Raw genomic sequence first — 12980 nt, forward strand, 5'->3', positions numbered from 1 at the left:
GGATGGGATGAACCGCGGGTCCCGGTTTTGGGGGCTTGGGGCCACTCCAGGGTGCGGGACTGGGGACTGACCACCTGGGAGCAGCCGAGGCGCGGGGTACGACCCCTGTTCCCACAGAGGCTCAGTCGGTTGGGGTGGAGGCTGCGCACGTTTCGGGGAACGGCACCAAAGTTGCTCTAGCTCAGGTGTGTGGGTTTGGTATTCGGGACTTTATTGGGCACGTTTGGGGTGTTCCTGATGGGCATCCAGGTGAGCTTGTTCTAAAGATGTAGCGCTGCTTGTAAGCTTCAAGGAGGCATTTTTGCATTTGACCTAACAGCCTGCATGGCCTTCAGCATCCTGAGTATTTTACAGCGATTAAGCCTAAAAGCTCCTTGTTATTGAACAAAGATCTTGGGCAGATGTTAAACGACATTGTGCATCATTCCCAAGTGTCGTATTCAGGGCGTTTTGTCTACTGAAGACTCTATACCGAATAGAAAATCAAAGCTAGATATCTGTTGAATAAAGAATACCGTTTTAAAAGTCAACCTCTAAATATCCACATACCCAGCCTTGGTTATGCCTTCCAGAAACACAGCCTCTACCTCACCGTGTACTTGCACGTGCTTTTATCTGCCTGTTTATCATTAAAGTGATGGCCTGCAAAGAAGTATAAGCCCAGCACGTTAAGTATGTGATTCTGTGAAGTACTCTGAGCTCTAAACTCCAGATTTCTTGTCCCTTGTGAGTTCTCTGGTTCACTCAGTTGTTTATTTGGTGTATGTACATGTGTGGTCTGTACATAGAAGGTGTTTTTGGTTTATATCAGGAGGGTACGTTGACATCTGTCTGATACTAGACTGGTGAATAGGAAGAAGGTCCCATCTCTGACCTGTTTGTGGAAGCTGGGATGATGAAGGCACTGCAGTGGGAACGTGCTGTGGTACAGGGTTGAAGCTCCAGCCCATGTCTGGTAGTTGTAGAGCAATTGGAAGGGTTACGTGCAGAGTTCTGGTAAAGTAAGTGTGAGCAGCGTTAAAGTGGGGGCTGCGCACAGGGGTGCATGTTTTCAAATTATCCTTTACCCTAAAAGCGGGGTAGGGGAGGGACAGCTGGGGGAATTAGGGCAGTAGTTTGGTGGAGGAATCTTACCTTTGTTTTCTCCCTTTGGAAAACTGGCTTGCTAGTGAGACTGCATGAAAGCTTCAACTCCTACACCATTTCTCCTTTTCCTCCACATTCTTATAACTTCATCACACTTCAGCCTTTCAAGCCAGAAGTTTTGAGGCCTGATAACTGCTCAGGCATGAAGATTTTTGGATGGGGAGGTGGATTCTAGGAGAGTGTAATGAAAACAGTGTAGTCATCTTTCGAGAATCAGTAAGAGCATTATTTTGACTTGCACACTTTGTAAACTTGGCAAACAAAAGTTGGGTGCTCTGTGGAGTTCTGGTGGGGGACTGGATGGAGACAGGCAGCCACTCAGCCCCCTTGCCCCTGCTAGTCTGGGTTATAGAATCTGGAAATGGAGTTGCCTTTCATACCATGCACTCTTCAAATAAGAAAGCTGTTGTGAGATTTTTGTTTAAATTGGCATCTTCCTGTTTAACTCCTGAAGTTTGCAGTTGAATCCAGGGGAGTGTTGGACAATTACAAAGTTTATTTGGAAAATGTATCTGATTGTTATATGAGACTTTATGTTTTTACAGAATCAGGTTCACTTTGATGTTTTTGATGTGGAAGCTAAGCAAATAAAGGCTTACTTATTTCAAACAAACAAACAAACACACAAACTTGACATTCCAAACAAAACCCCTCTTGACTCAGGTGGTGCTCAATTGCCAAGAATGCATTATCTCTTCATGTGTGCCCATCTTGCGGAAGAAAAAAGTCATGTAATTAAGCATTACATACATAGGGCCTTGCTGTGGGCAGCGTATTTAATAACTAATTTGGCTCAGAACAGAAAGCAGAGGAAGGCAGGTAAGAGTCTTGCCCCATCAGATTCTGATTGAATCACAGCAACGTAAATCCCGAGTAATCCCGTCAGGCAGCTGGCAGTCTGACTGCGTGCCGCCGGTGCGAGGTAAATAATTCATCCTTGAGTGTGTTTATTGGTTGATTTGGAGCGAGTGAGTGAGGCAGGAATCCTTGGCTTTGCTGTTGCGTGAGCAATTCATAAAAACAAAATTATCAGGTAATTTGGTTCATTTAAATACTGCTTCTCTACATAGAGGAAAATTATCTTTGCATTTTGGCTCACACGCAGCAATTCCACATGTATTTATTCTGCCCTAATGTACTTGTGGAAAGTAAGAGTTTGGTGCTACTCGGGGCACATTCCTCAGCTTATCTGATGATTGAGATAGGCCCTTCAGAAACAATATTTACTCATTAATTAGACTATTTTCACATCATAGCAAAAATAAGAGTGGGACAATTTGCAGGTAGCTGCATGAGAAACCTTCAGCGCTTGCTTTCTCTGAGCAGCTCGCTCTGCCAGATATTCCCTGAGCATAGTTTTTGTCACATGTATTTTACCTCCCGTTTTTTCCATATTTGTTCAGGAACAGGTGCATCTCCTGCTTCAGGAAGTATTCTTTGGTGAAGTTCTTTGAATAGTGTTTTCACGAGTGTAGTGAACTTTGTCCACTAATACTGTTACACAGAGGAATGTCAGGATTAGAATGGAAAGGGCTTCTTCAGCCAGGTGTTCCTACAGGGATGACGCCTCTGTCTTCAGAGGGCTCGTTTGGTGTCTCACTCGTCCTCTGACTGCATGGAGAGTTGAGATGGAGCAGTGGGCACTTGACTGGGGACAGAGTCCGACACAATCTTGTCCCAAAGATGGCAATTAAATGGGCAATAGAGAGCCGTGACATGATCTCACTTGGAAATGGGGTATCTCAGGAGCAGGGCAGTCAGGTTATTTTCCCACTGCCTAGTCTTACTGGATGAGAGCGGAGGGTCTTGTCTCTCAGGAATATTGAGTGATAATTCCCGGTTTCTTTCCAGAGTGGGGCTGGGGTGGTCAGAGCAGTGGGCAGCAGGAAGTTAGGAGCCCTGAGCTTGACTTCTTGGTCTGCTGTGGCTGTCTTGTTATCTTGGGCAAGTCTGTTTCCCTCTCTCTGCCTGTCTTTCTTCCTGTGTAACATAATGCTAATGTCCCCTTGCTGCATCTGGGTCCTTAGTGCTGAGCTAGGGTAGAGGGACAGGCAAAGTCCAAAATTTTGCTGCCTGCGGGGTCAGACTGTGACAGTGAAAATTGGTTTTCAGCTGTATTTGCCTGGTTACAGATGCACAGACTTCATCATTGATGCCATGTACTTGGGTGGATGATAACTGGGGAATTTTGGGGGTGTTCTGGGTTTGTAGTCAGTCCTTTTTGTGCATGGAGGACTATTGGGCAAGAAGCCTTTGAGATGGACCCAAGCCTGTGGGAATAGCAGACACCTTTTTCCCCTGAAAATAATTTTTGGATTTGGGCAGATAGCTCAAAAGTGGGGAGAAGTTGCTCAAGTAAGACAGGGGAGATGAAGAAACTGTCACAGCGTTAGACTGAGTCAGTTCCATGTTGGAGTCTCTTTGGGTTTAATGTTCTTTTTGTATGTGTGTGTCTGTCTGTCTGTCTTCCTTCTCCTCCATTCCTTTTCCCTTCCCCCTTCTTCTTCCCCCTCTGTGCCCAGCTAGGATGGAAGAATCTCATTTCAACTCCTCCCCGTACTTCTGGCCAGCAGTGCCCACCGTCTCAGGACAGGTAAGATCTTTATCTCCTAACCCATTATGCTGCTCTTGCTCCCTGTTAGAAGTTCATGAGTGATAAGTGTTTGTGTTGCATTTCTTGCTCAGCCAACTGCTGGAGAAGCAATGCCAGGGTATTCTAAAAGCTGTTCTTCCCACTCGTTTAGATTGAGAACACCATGTTTATTAACAAGATGAAGGAGCAGCTATTGCCCACAGAGAAGGGCTGCAGCCTGGCTCCCCCCCACTACCCTGCCTTGCTGACAGTACCCACCTCTGTGGCCCTACCCACTGGTATCTCCATGGACTCGGACACCAAGCCGGAGCAGCTGACACCACACAGCCAAGCCTCCGTCACTCAGAACATCACCGTGGTACCAGTGCAGTCTGCTGGGCTCATGACAGCAGGTAGGAAGGAGACTCCACAGACTTCAGCAACATATGATGGAGACTCTGAGATGAGGGCATGGAGGGTTCTGGAGCATCCTTTTTGGGCTGTGGATTATTCCTGGCTTTACTGATGGTGTGAGCTGCCTATGGTGAACCTCTAGGCACTCCGTACATCCACCCTCTTTATGGAAGTTTGACTTCCAGCAGTGGAGGCTGGGAATGTGTGGGCTACTCTTCTGTTTGGGTTGTAGTCAAAAGTAGGTATATAAAGCTCGCTTCTGTGGGATAAGGAGGTTGGATGTAATTAGAGATGTAATAACTGACTTCCTCCACCTTTCTTTCTTTGCAGGTCCTGGTCTGGTGATAACTTCCCCTTCAGGTTCCCTGGTGACCACAGCCTCCTCTGCCCAAACCTTTCCCATCTCAGCTCCTATGATTGTCTCTGCGCTACCCCCTGGCTCCCAGGCGGCCCTCCAGGTGGTTCCTGACCTGTCCAAGAAAGGGACAACCACCCTCTCCGAAGGTGGTGGGGGTGGTGGGGGTGGGGGAGTTGCCCCCAAACCACCCCGGGGCCGGAAGAAGAAACGATTGCAGGAGTCGGGGCTGCCAGAGATGAGTGACCCCTTTGTGCTGTCAAACGAGGATGATGAGGACCAGCACAAGGATGGCAAGACATACAGGTGGGGAGCGGGGTTAAACCTTGACTGTAACATTGCATGGGGATGGGGGTGTGTCTGACCTTTCAGAGGGTTATGTGGGGATGAAGGGATCTCTGCCTTTTCCCTGTAGAGTCCATCAGTAGAGAACCTTTCAGCTACAGAAAGAGTTGAGTTTTCTCCCTAATCAGGAGCGTTTGCAAGGTGGTGGGTTGACCCAAATCTAAGGTTCTCCTTCTTAGTGGACAGCTTTGATTTCCTGAATATACAGATGTTAATGTTATAAGGTTAGTTAATGACCAGAATGTTATGGGAGCTAAACTGTATCCTTGGTGCTACAGCCAGGTAGCATGGCTGGTGTACTGCAGGACACAGTGCTGTCTGCTGCAGCTGGAGCACTTCTGGTGTAGCTCAGAGCCCTACTGTACCTGGGTGCCCCAAATTAGGACTCCAGTCTGTCCGGTGTAAAGACTACAAACTGGAGGCACACAAAGCTGGAAGTGAGCTGTGGTGATAGTGTCTGCTTCTGCGTGCATTGCCCCTTGTGATCTCCTCCTATTTCAGCATTCCCAACAAAACAGGGGGGGGAAAAAAAGTATTTCTGGATTAGGAATAAGGGTGTTTTTGAGCCCTAAGGGTATCAGATAAGAGGCGGGGGAGTTCTGAGCCCTGAGGTTGGGATTCTGAGCTTGGAGGGATGTGGTTTGAGTTCATGAGTGAGTGATGGAAAAAGGAGAGATTAACTAGGAGGGAATACTTCAGCCCAGAGGATAAGGAATGTGGGTGTTTCAGAAAAGGTGGGAACTGGACAGAGCGGGCAAGTGCTAGGGAGGAAATGTGATGGTCTGTCTCAGCTGGCAAGTAGGAGCAGGTACAGGTGACTTAGTGCTAGGTGTTTCTGAGAGTTGACTGAGATCAGTAAGAGGCAAAGTAGTAGCCAGATGGAAACAGAAACAGGAGATGATCTCTAGCTCTTCTCACTTCCCTACTATGTGCCAACGGTCCCATCTCAAAGAATTTCACCTTAACCTCTCTTTTGGTACAGGAGATGAGCTCTAGCTCTTCTCACTTTCCTACTATGTGCCAACGGTCCCATCTCAAAGAATTTCACCTTAACCTCTCTTTTGGTACAGATTTAGTTATGTTTCTGGAATTAAGTGATAACAATATGAAGGCCATCTACACTAGAGTCAGTGCATCCACCCCAGGCACTGTTTCATTTTTAACTAAAGCATTTAAAAAATGTTTACTTTTTAAAATCAATATGGTTAAGTGGCTACAAAACCGGAGCTTGGATCAGCCTTGTTATTCTCTTACCCAATGTTCCAGTTCTTCCACTTTGAAAATATAATCAGCGTATGGCGAAGAGGGGTGGGAGTGTTAGGTAGCTTGCTATTTGTAATCCCACCATTTATTTTGGGCCTTAGCCACAATTCCACACTACTCAAGCTGCTTACAGTCTGGGTTGCTAATTAGGTTGTTAAATATGTATTTACAGGGGACACAATTGGCAGTGAACACTAGAATTAAAGCTGAACCAAGGCTTTAATTATAGCTCCTTGTTTACTTGTAAGTTTGGAAAAAAATGCCCAAGACCAGGTGGAGTGACTCAGCAGAAAGTTTATGAACACGCATAGTCTGTGTAACAGCTCATGAAAAAGACTTTGCAGGAAAAAAAAATGAATGAGTTTATATGTAGAAACGTGTAATCAGGAAGATTTCCTGTCTTCATGCTTAATCCGCATGTGATACCTCTGCCTCTTCCTCCAGCCTCCATCCCAAGCAGGCCTTCCTCTGAGCAGAGCTAGGTGCAAGATAGCTAAATTGAGATTTATTGAAGACCACCAAGGAGCACTTCTGCCCTCCTTGACATCTTCTCTTTGGCTGATGTTTTCCATGTGTGAGTTTGGAACTAAAAATAATTGTTGAAAAAATAAAGGGAAATGCTGTCTTCTCTTGGAGCTGTGGGAGAGAAAACCTTTGTGAAATACAGTCAAATTGTTTCTTTATAATATACATATAAATAGATTTGCAAGTTAAAACTGAGGACTCCTGAGTTCCTTCTGCATTCTAGAGGATGGTTTGGGTAGTTCCCGTTATGGCATTATGCAGACATGTCCTAGCTAAGACTGTGGGTGAGGTTCATCTCCTCCCGCTCCCTTCTGAGGCTGGAGGAGTTGCTTGTGGTACGGTTACGTTTGTGTGACTTCACTGATTCTTACAGTGATAAGCTGAGGACACTCTAGTCAGGTGCCTGAGAGGAGTTGTACTGTATTGATCAATATGACTTTTTTTAAAATACCTAATTCCTAAAGCCTGGTATTACTTTGTTGAATTTAATTGTTTTTTGGTTTTGAGTTTCTTTTTGAGCTCTGTGAGCTCTCTTATCCTGAGTGCCTTGGCAGCTGCCTGCTTTCCCTAATTCCTGACTCCTAAAAAAGCCTTGAATGGGCAGCCCAGCAAGGCAGACTTGGAAGGAATTGGAGAACAAAGGTGATACTCATATTGCAGCTCATCCCATTCTCTACCGAATGTAGAGAGTCTTGCTCCAGCAGATGACAGCTGTTTTGCTGCTGTGTCATCTCTAGAAGTGAAATATTAGTCTGCTGTGAAAGCAGTGCAAAAATCTTTGTGAGTAGGTTGTTTTGGGGTTTTTTTGTAAGAAGTGTGAGGCTCTTGCTAATGATGCCGTTCCTTTCAGGTCTTGGACATCTAGCCTTAGGATTAGCCTGGCAGAGTCCTTGGTGTTTTGCTTTGTGCTATGAGAAGACTATGACTATCATTTCTCTGTAGAATTTACTTTTTCTGTGGAAAATGAGATCAGCATCAGGAGTCTTTCTGGTAAGATGCTGACAAGTGTGAAGCACGTGGCTTCCTCTCAGAACTGTAAAAGGTGCTGAGGAAGAGAGAGTGAGCCTAGGTGCTGGAGACTGTAGTATTGTTTCTTAGTACTGTTTTAGTGCCTGTACCTGGTGCACTTTTAGGAGTTTGTGGTGATCAGTGGACAAGACTGATGAAGTGGTTCAGCCTATCTGGGACAGGTCATCAGTTCTCTCTCTCTCTGACAAACAGTTCTCAAATAGTTCCTTCTTTGTAAGAGGAAGAGAGCTCTTTACAGGCATTCCTTGGTTGCAGTATTAAGTTTGTAAAGGCTAGGATGAATACCAGTTTATAGTCTGGAATGGTTTTGCAAGCTGTGCTTTGGAGCCTAGGATGCCAACAGAAAAGTTGTAGGCTTGAGAAGGGCCTTGCCATCATACTGTAACCAACAAGCTCTCTGTTCTCACTGCTAGTTCTGAGTTTCCCTACTTTCACTAGGTTGTGGGAACAGCAGGGGGTTTGGGAGACAATAAGCAGCTGAGGGAGATAGGAAGCTTCTGAGGTAAGTCCAGGATGAGGAAGTGCACAGAAGCCTTAGAAGACTTAGAAAGAAGCAGTGTTGAGCTGTAGAGTGTGAAGAAGCTGTCTGGAGGTCCCCTTTAGTGAGGAGACGAGGGACACAAGGGGAGCCAGTGGTTTGAATACAGCAGATGGGTATGTTCGTAGGATGTCTTGTTTTAAGCCTTTTTTTTCTGCTCTGTACTGGATTTAGCATTGCAGTTTGGTGAACTACCCATGGTTTTGAATAGATTTGAAATCTGGTGGCTATGGCTTTTGTAAGCCACATATATCTGTGAAAATGTGGACTCATTTGGCCAAATTGCAAGCTTGGAAAAAATCTGTCAAGCATCCTCTGAGATGCTGTATAGTTTGGTAGTTGAAATATGCAAAGATTATATCCTCTTTGACGTTTCTTGAGGCTTGCATGACTCCAGGCACTGACCAGACTGTCTATCTCCACAGAAGAGATAAATACACTCTAACCTCTCAGTTTCTGTTTGAGGCTGGACTACATGTGTATTCCCTCTGCAGCAATAAACATCTTCTAGACTAGCATGCTTTTCCTTCAGTCACAACTGCTCCTTCTGCTTCAGAAGGGAGTCTTTGGTGCCCAGTGTTGACAGTAACCTCCCTCCTTTGATGGGCACAAAGGCAAGGTGTGAGAAGACGCTGCTTGGTTCAAAGGTAGTAGGGACAAGAATAAGATATGGGCAGGGCCTGGAGCTGATTTTGTCCAGGAAGTTTGGAAACTTGGTAGAGCAGAGATGAGAATCAAAAAGGAGGAAAAGGACTAGAGCCTGCAGACTAGGGAATGCAGCAGAGGATGTGATAGGGAGTCTGTTTGCAAGGGAGAGGTGGCACAGAGAGAAGCTATGAAGGACCAGAACTGAAGGGAGGAAGCAAGATGCAGATCTGCTAGGGGCTGGAAAATGAGGAGATACCTAGAATTAGCAAAACAGATGGGGACAAGAGCACGGGATGGGGACAGACAAATAAAAGTGTTGGGGAGAGGAGACAGATGTTAGGTAACTGGGAGAATGGAATAGGGAAGAGCCATGCAGTAGAGGATAAAGAGACTGGGGCATGTGGGTAAAGAGCTTGGGCCTGGGTCTTGGTGCAGGAGAGAGGGGATTGCAACAGGCTAGAGGGCTAAGGGCAAAGAGAGGATGAAGTTGGAAATGTCAGGCAGAAAGTTTGACCACATTCCCTCCAAAGCCTAGAAATATTCCACTCAATATTCCTAAATTTTGCTGTGTCTCTCATGTCAGCACAAGAATGCGACCTCCTCTGGCAAAGAACCTCACCCCCCTCTAAGGCTAGAAAAGGTGACACACTACTGTCCTTGTCATGTACCATCCTAGCTGCAGTGGCAGAGGTCTGTGCAGTGGATCTTAAGATTGCTGATGACCAACATGGGTGTCAGTATGATGCCACATGTTGGAATTTCTGTTTGCTTTTTTTAACAAGTAGTTCCGTGAGCAGCGGAACTAATGAAGCCTGGTTTCCAGCGGCTCTCTCCTGTGTGGATTCTCTGATGTCTAATCAAGGGTGAGCTTACTGGCCTTTCCCTCTGCAGAGGGCTCCAAGAGGGTCTCTCTTTCTTTCCCCAGCTGCATATTTTTATGAGACTTGTGATGATGTTAAGATCCTTACCCCTTTTCCAGATGTGGTTGAAATTGGCTTATGATCTGAAAGCTCTAAGGAGGACAGGTGCACATGCACATCCATATTTACACATGCAGTTTGTACACATAAGCTTTGCTTTGTATGAATGTTGTGCCTGGAGGTTAGAAAATGTCAGAATTAAGACTGACCACGTGCCTCAGGACATTATAGGGTAAAAACCTGCGTTATGGTGAGTTCTCTCTCTTCTGCTGGGATGTTGTAACTGTGTGTGCGTGCACATGTGTGCACTCTTAGTTCATCCAAGCAGAAGGAATTGACAGTAAAAGTTCTGCAGTCATGAGTTTTAATTTTAGCACGTTACTTGCATGTCAGTGGAATGAGCGTGTGCAGGGGAATGAGGGAGGCAGTTACAATTTCAGCTGGGGAGAGAGAACTTCAAAACTGTTCTATTGAACATCTTACCTGATCATACCTTAATTGGGCCCTGTTGAGTCAATGCACTTTGATACCACCCTTGATGATGTGATTGTAGTCATTGTGTACACGAGGGCCTGTCAGAGTCCTGCATGTTTACTTAGAGAACCTGAAAGGAGTGTTTTAAATATGTATATATTTATATATTCACATGGGGTTGCAGAATTGAGAAGGATGATTTGGGGAAGGCATTTGGCTGCTAGTCTGAAGAATTGTAGATTAGGCTTGTGTTTGCCACAAATTTGCTATGGTATCCTACAACCGTGTGGTTCAGGCCTGTGGATAATCTTGCCTTGAAGCACGTGCAAACATGAGCTAGGTCTGCTCTTCAGTGGATTTGCATTTGCCGCAGGCTAAACATGACCACAGACAGTTATCCTGAAATAATTAACATTTGGTGTTCCCCAAATGGTAATTTCTTCTCAAGTATCATTGAGTAGTCCTCTGTTACATGTCAGACCCTGTTTTGCTTTCCAGAAGCATTGCGTCTCATAGCTGTAGCACAGAAATCTGCAGGAGCTGTGATTTGAATGTATAGAATAGGAATTTTCCTTTAAAGGAAAAAAAGTGGTCACAGGTACCAGTCTGGCCACTCGGAATTACTGGGTCTGTCTGTCTTACTGTGGTTCACTCCTTTCCCGTAGAAAAAACAAAATGGGGATGTTGTGGGGACAGATGAGTGCTTATGGAGCACTTCTGTGGTGGGCACAACAGATGAGTGATTCTGCTTCATAAGGCTGGAATTGCATGTGGTCGGCGAGGCTTGAGACTGTACGCAGAGTGGTGATGAAAAACCTGAGCACTGGCTTGTTAAGTATCTGTCTGTGCAACATAATAAGGCTGCAGTTCCGTGGAACCAGTCGATAAGGCTGTATCAGAACGCACCTGCATTGCGGAGCCAAGTCACGGTGACATAGGTGACCTTAATCCTGGTGATTCCAGATTTGCTAGTGCTTTCTCATGGGCCTTTTGTATGCTTTTCATTTTAGATTTTGCATGTTATCATTATACTAGGAAACCCCTCGTTATGTTTTATTGTTTTGCTGGTCTTTTTGCTCATGGTGACTGGTTTAAAAAATTGGTAGAGAAGGTCTTAGGCCTGATGTTGTTCAGTGATTTGGAGGCCAACAGGAAGTCGTGTCTGATAATTCACAGATAGAAGCAATGCTAGTGGACAGCTAAAAATTAAAAAATAGGGAAGCTTTATGTGGTTGTTAAACTGGAACTATTCAAGCAAAATGTATTTTAATACAGCCCAATGGAAGAATTAGGCTTTTGGGTGATAGCGGGTGACTTCTCCAGCAGTCAGGAATTGAGGCCTAGGTGTTTGGACATAGTGGTAAACAGTATCAGACAGAAGTGTCCTGTTGGATACTACTGAATCTAGTCTTTGATCTAAAAATAAGGAATATGGGGAAACAGTATCCTGGAAAGCAATGACTGTGGAAAAGACTTTTATGAATTCAGTGGCATCATGTGAGCTCCCAGTGCGAGGCTGTGGCAGAAGAGGGTGACTGCAGTTGTTAAAAGCATAAATGCTGGAGTCATTAAAAGAAGACAGGCAACTTGTGCAACGTGCTGAAATACCACAAAATTCTGGGTCTGGTATTTTTAAAAGATCATTTGGAAAAATGGACAAAACGCGGGAATGCCCTCAAATCTGAGAACTGGAAAAGGTGCTGTATGGTGAGAGCATTTAAAAACATTTGCCACCTTCTCAGGAGAAGATGAATTTCTGAAGCCTTATCAAGCTACCAAGTGACTGAAGGACTGTGGAAATAAGTTGACCGAGATCTCTGAGCATAGCTCATCAATTTGGTAGTATAAATTGCCATGTAAATTGGTAAATGTAAGTGTAATGTTAACTTTTATATAGGAGCTGATGCTGCGTGTAAAAGCGTGGAAGCAGAGGTACAATTCACATGCTTTCATTTGGCATCTTCATACTCGCTGGCTTTATTTAGGTCTTATCTGAGTTTTCTAGCTGTGGATCTTGGCCATCTCCTTTCCCCACCCTCTTACAAAATATGAGCAAGAAAATGTTTAACTTAAAAAAAAATCAGGGAATTGTAGGGTTAAATTAGCTTTTATCATGAACTGTGCATCCATTATTATGCTATGCTTGCATTAGTTACTTCATTAACTCTGCATTGCAAAGGCAGTGCATTTCTTTCTTTGCTAAATGAACTGCTGACTCTGCCAGCCTAAACTTACTCTTATCGTTTAGTTTAACTTCAGACCTTTCTGATTTGATTTTTTTTTAAAACTTGTGGTCTAACCTGTATGTGTAGTCTAACAGAAGGAGCAAGGGCTCAATTAACTTCTAAGACTAATCTGAGTAGATAACTAGGAATTTGAATTCTCAAAGCCATGTAAAAGCTTACATAGTTTTCACAACCATGATACTGATTAATTAGGCACTTGATTGAAAAATACTGTTAATCCATGTTAGGCAAATTTTACTATGAGCTGATAGTTCCAATGGTATTTTATCTTATAACAGCATCTGATGAATGAGGTGGAACCTTCCATGAAAAAAAGGAAAAAAATATGGTACTGTGTGCCACAGAGTTGTAGCCCAGTTGCTATAAGCATCATTTTGTTTATGACTCATCATGATGACTTTCATATGGGAGCAGAATTAGAATTGTACATCCCCCTTTTACTGGCATTTCATGATTTTTGAGGGTGTTTCTGTCTAACACGAACATTCTCTGAAAGTCTCGCTTT

At 44.5% G+C, this 12980-nt stretch overlaps 1 protein-coding gene across 2 annotated transcripts in view; it reads left to right on the plus strand.

Moving 5' to 3' along the window:
- Positions 1-948: 948 nt before the first annotated feature.
- The window catches only part of ZNF384 (zinc finger protein 384), a 20049-nt gene continuing 8017 nt past the window's right edge, over positions 949-12980 (plus strand). The window contains exons 1-4 of one of the 2 annotated variants that reach the window (XM_010170992.1): positions 949-1001; positions 3673-3739; positions 3891-4131; positions 4463-4793. In XM_010170992.1, coding sequence (XP_010169294.1) covers positions 949-1001; positions 3673-3739; positions 3891-4131; positions 4463-4793 — 692 coding nt within the window. Of the gene's footprint in view, positions 1002-3672; positions 3740-3890; positions 4132-4462; positions 4794-12980 lie in introns of those variants that run through there. The other variant, XM_029085703.1, reaches the window with a different exon arrangement.

The sequence above is a fragment of the Antrostomus carolinensis genome, unplaced genomic scaffold (assembly GCF_000700745.2).
Source record: "Antrostomus carolinensis isolate BGI_N321 unplaced genomic scaffold, ASM70074v2 scaffold37286, whole genome shotgun sequence".
NCBI lineage: Eukaryota > Metazoa > Chordata > Aves > Caprimulgiformes > Caprimulgidae > Antrostomus > Antrostomus carolinensis.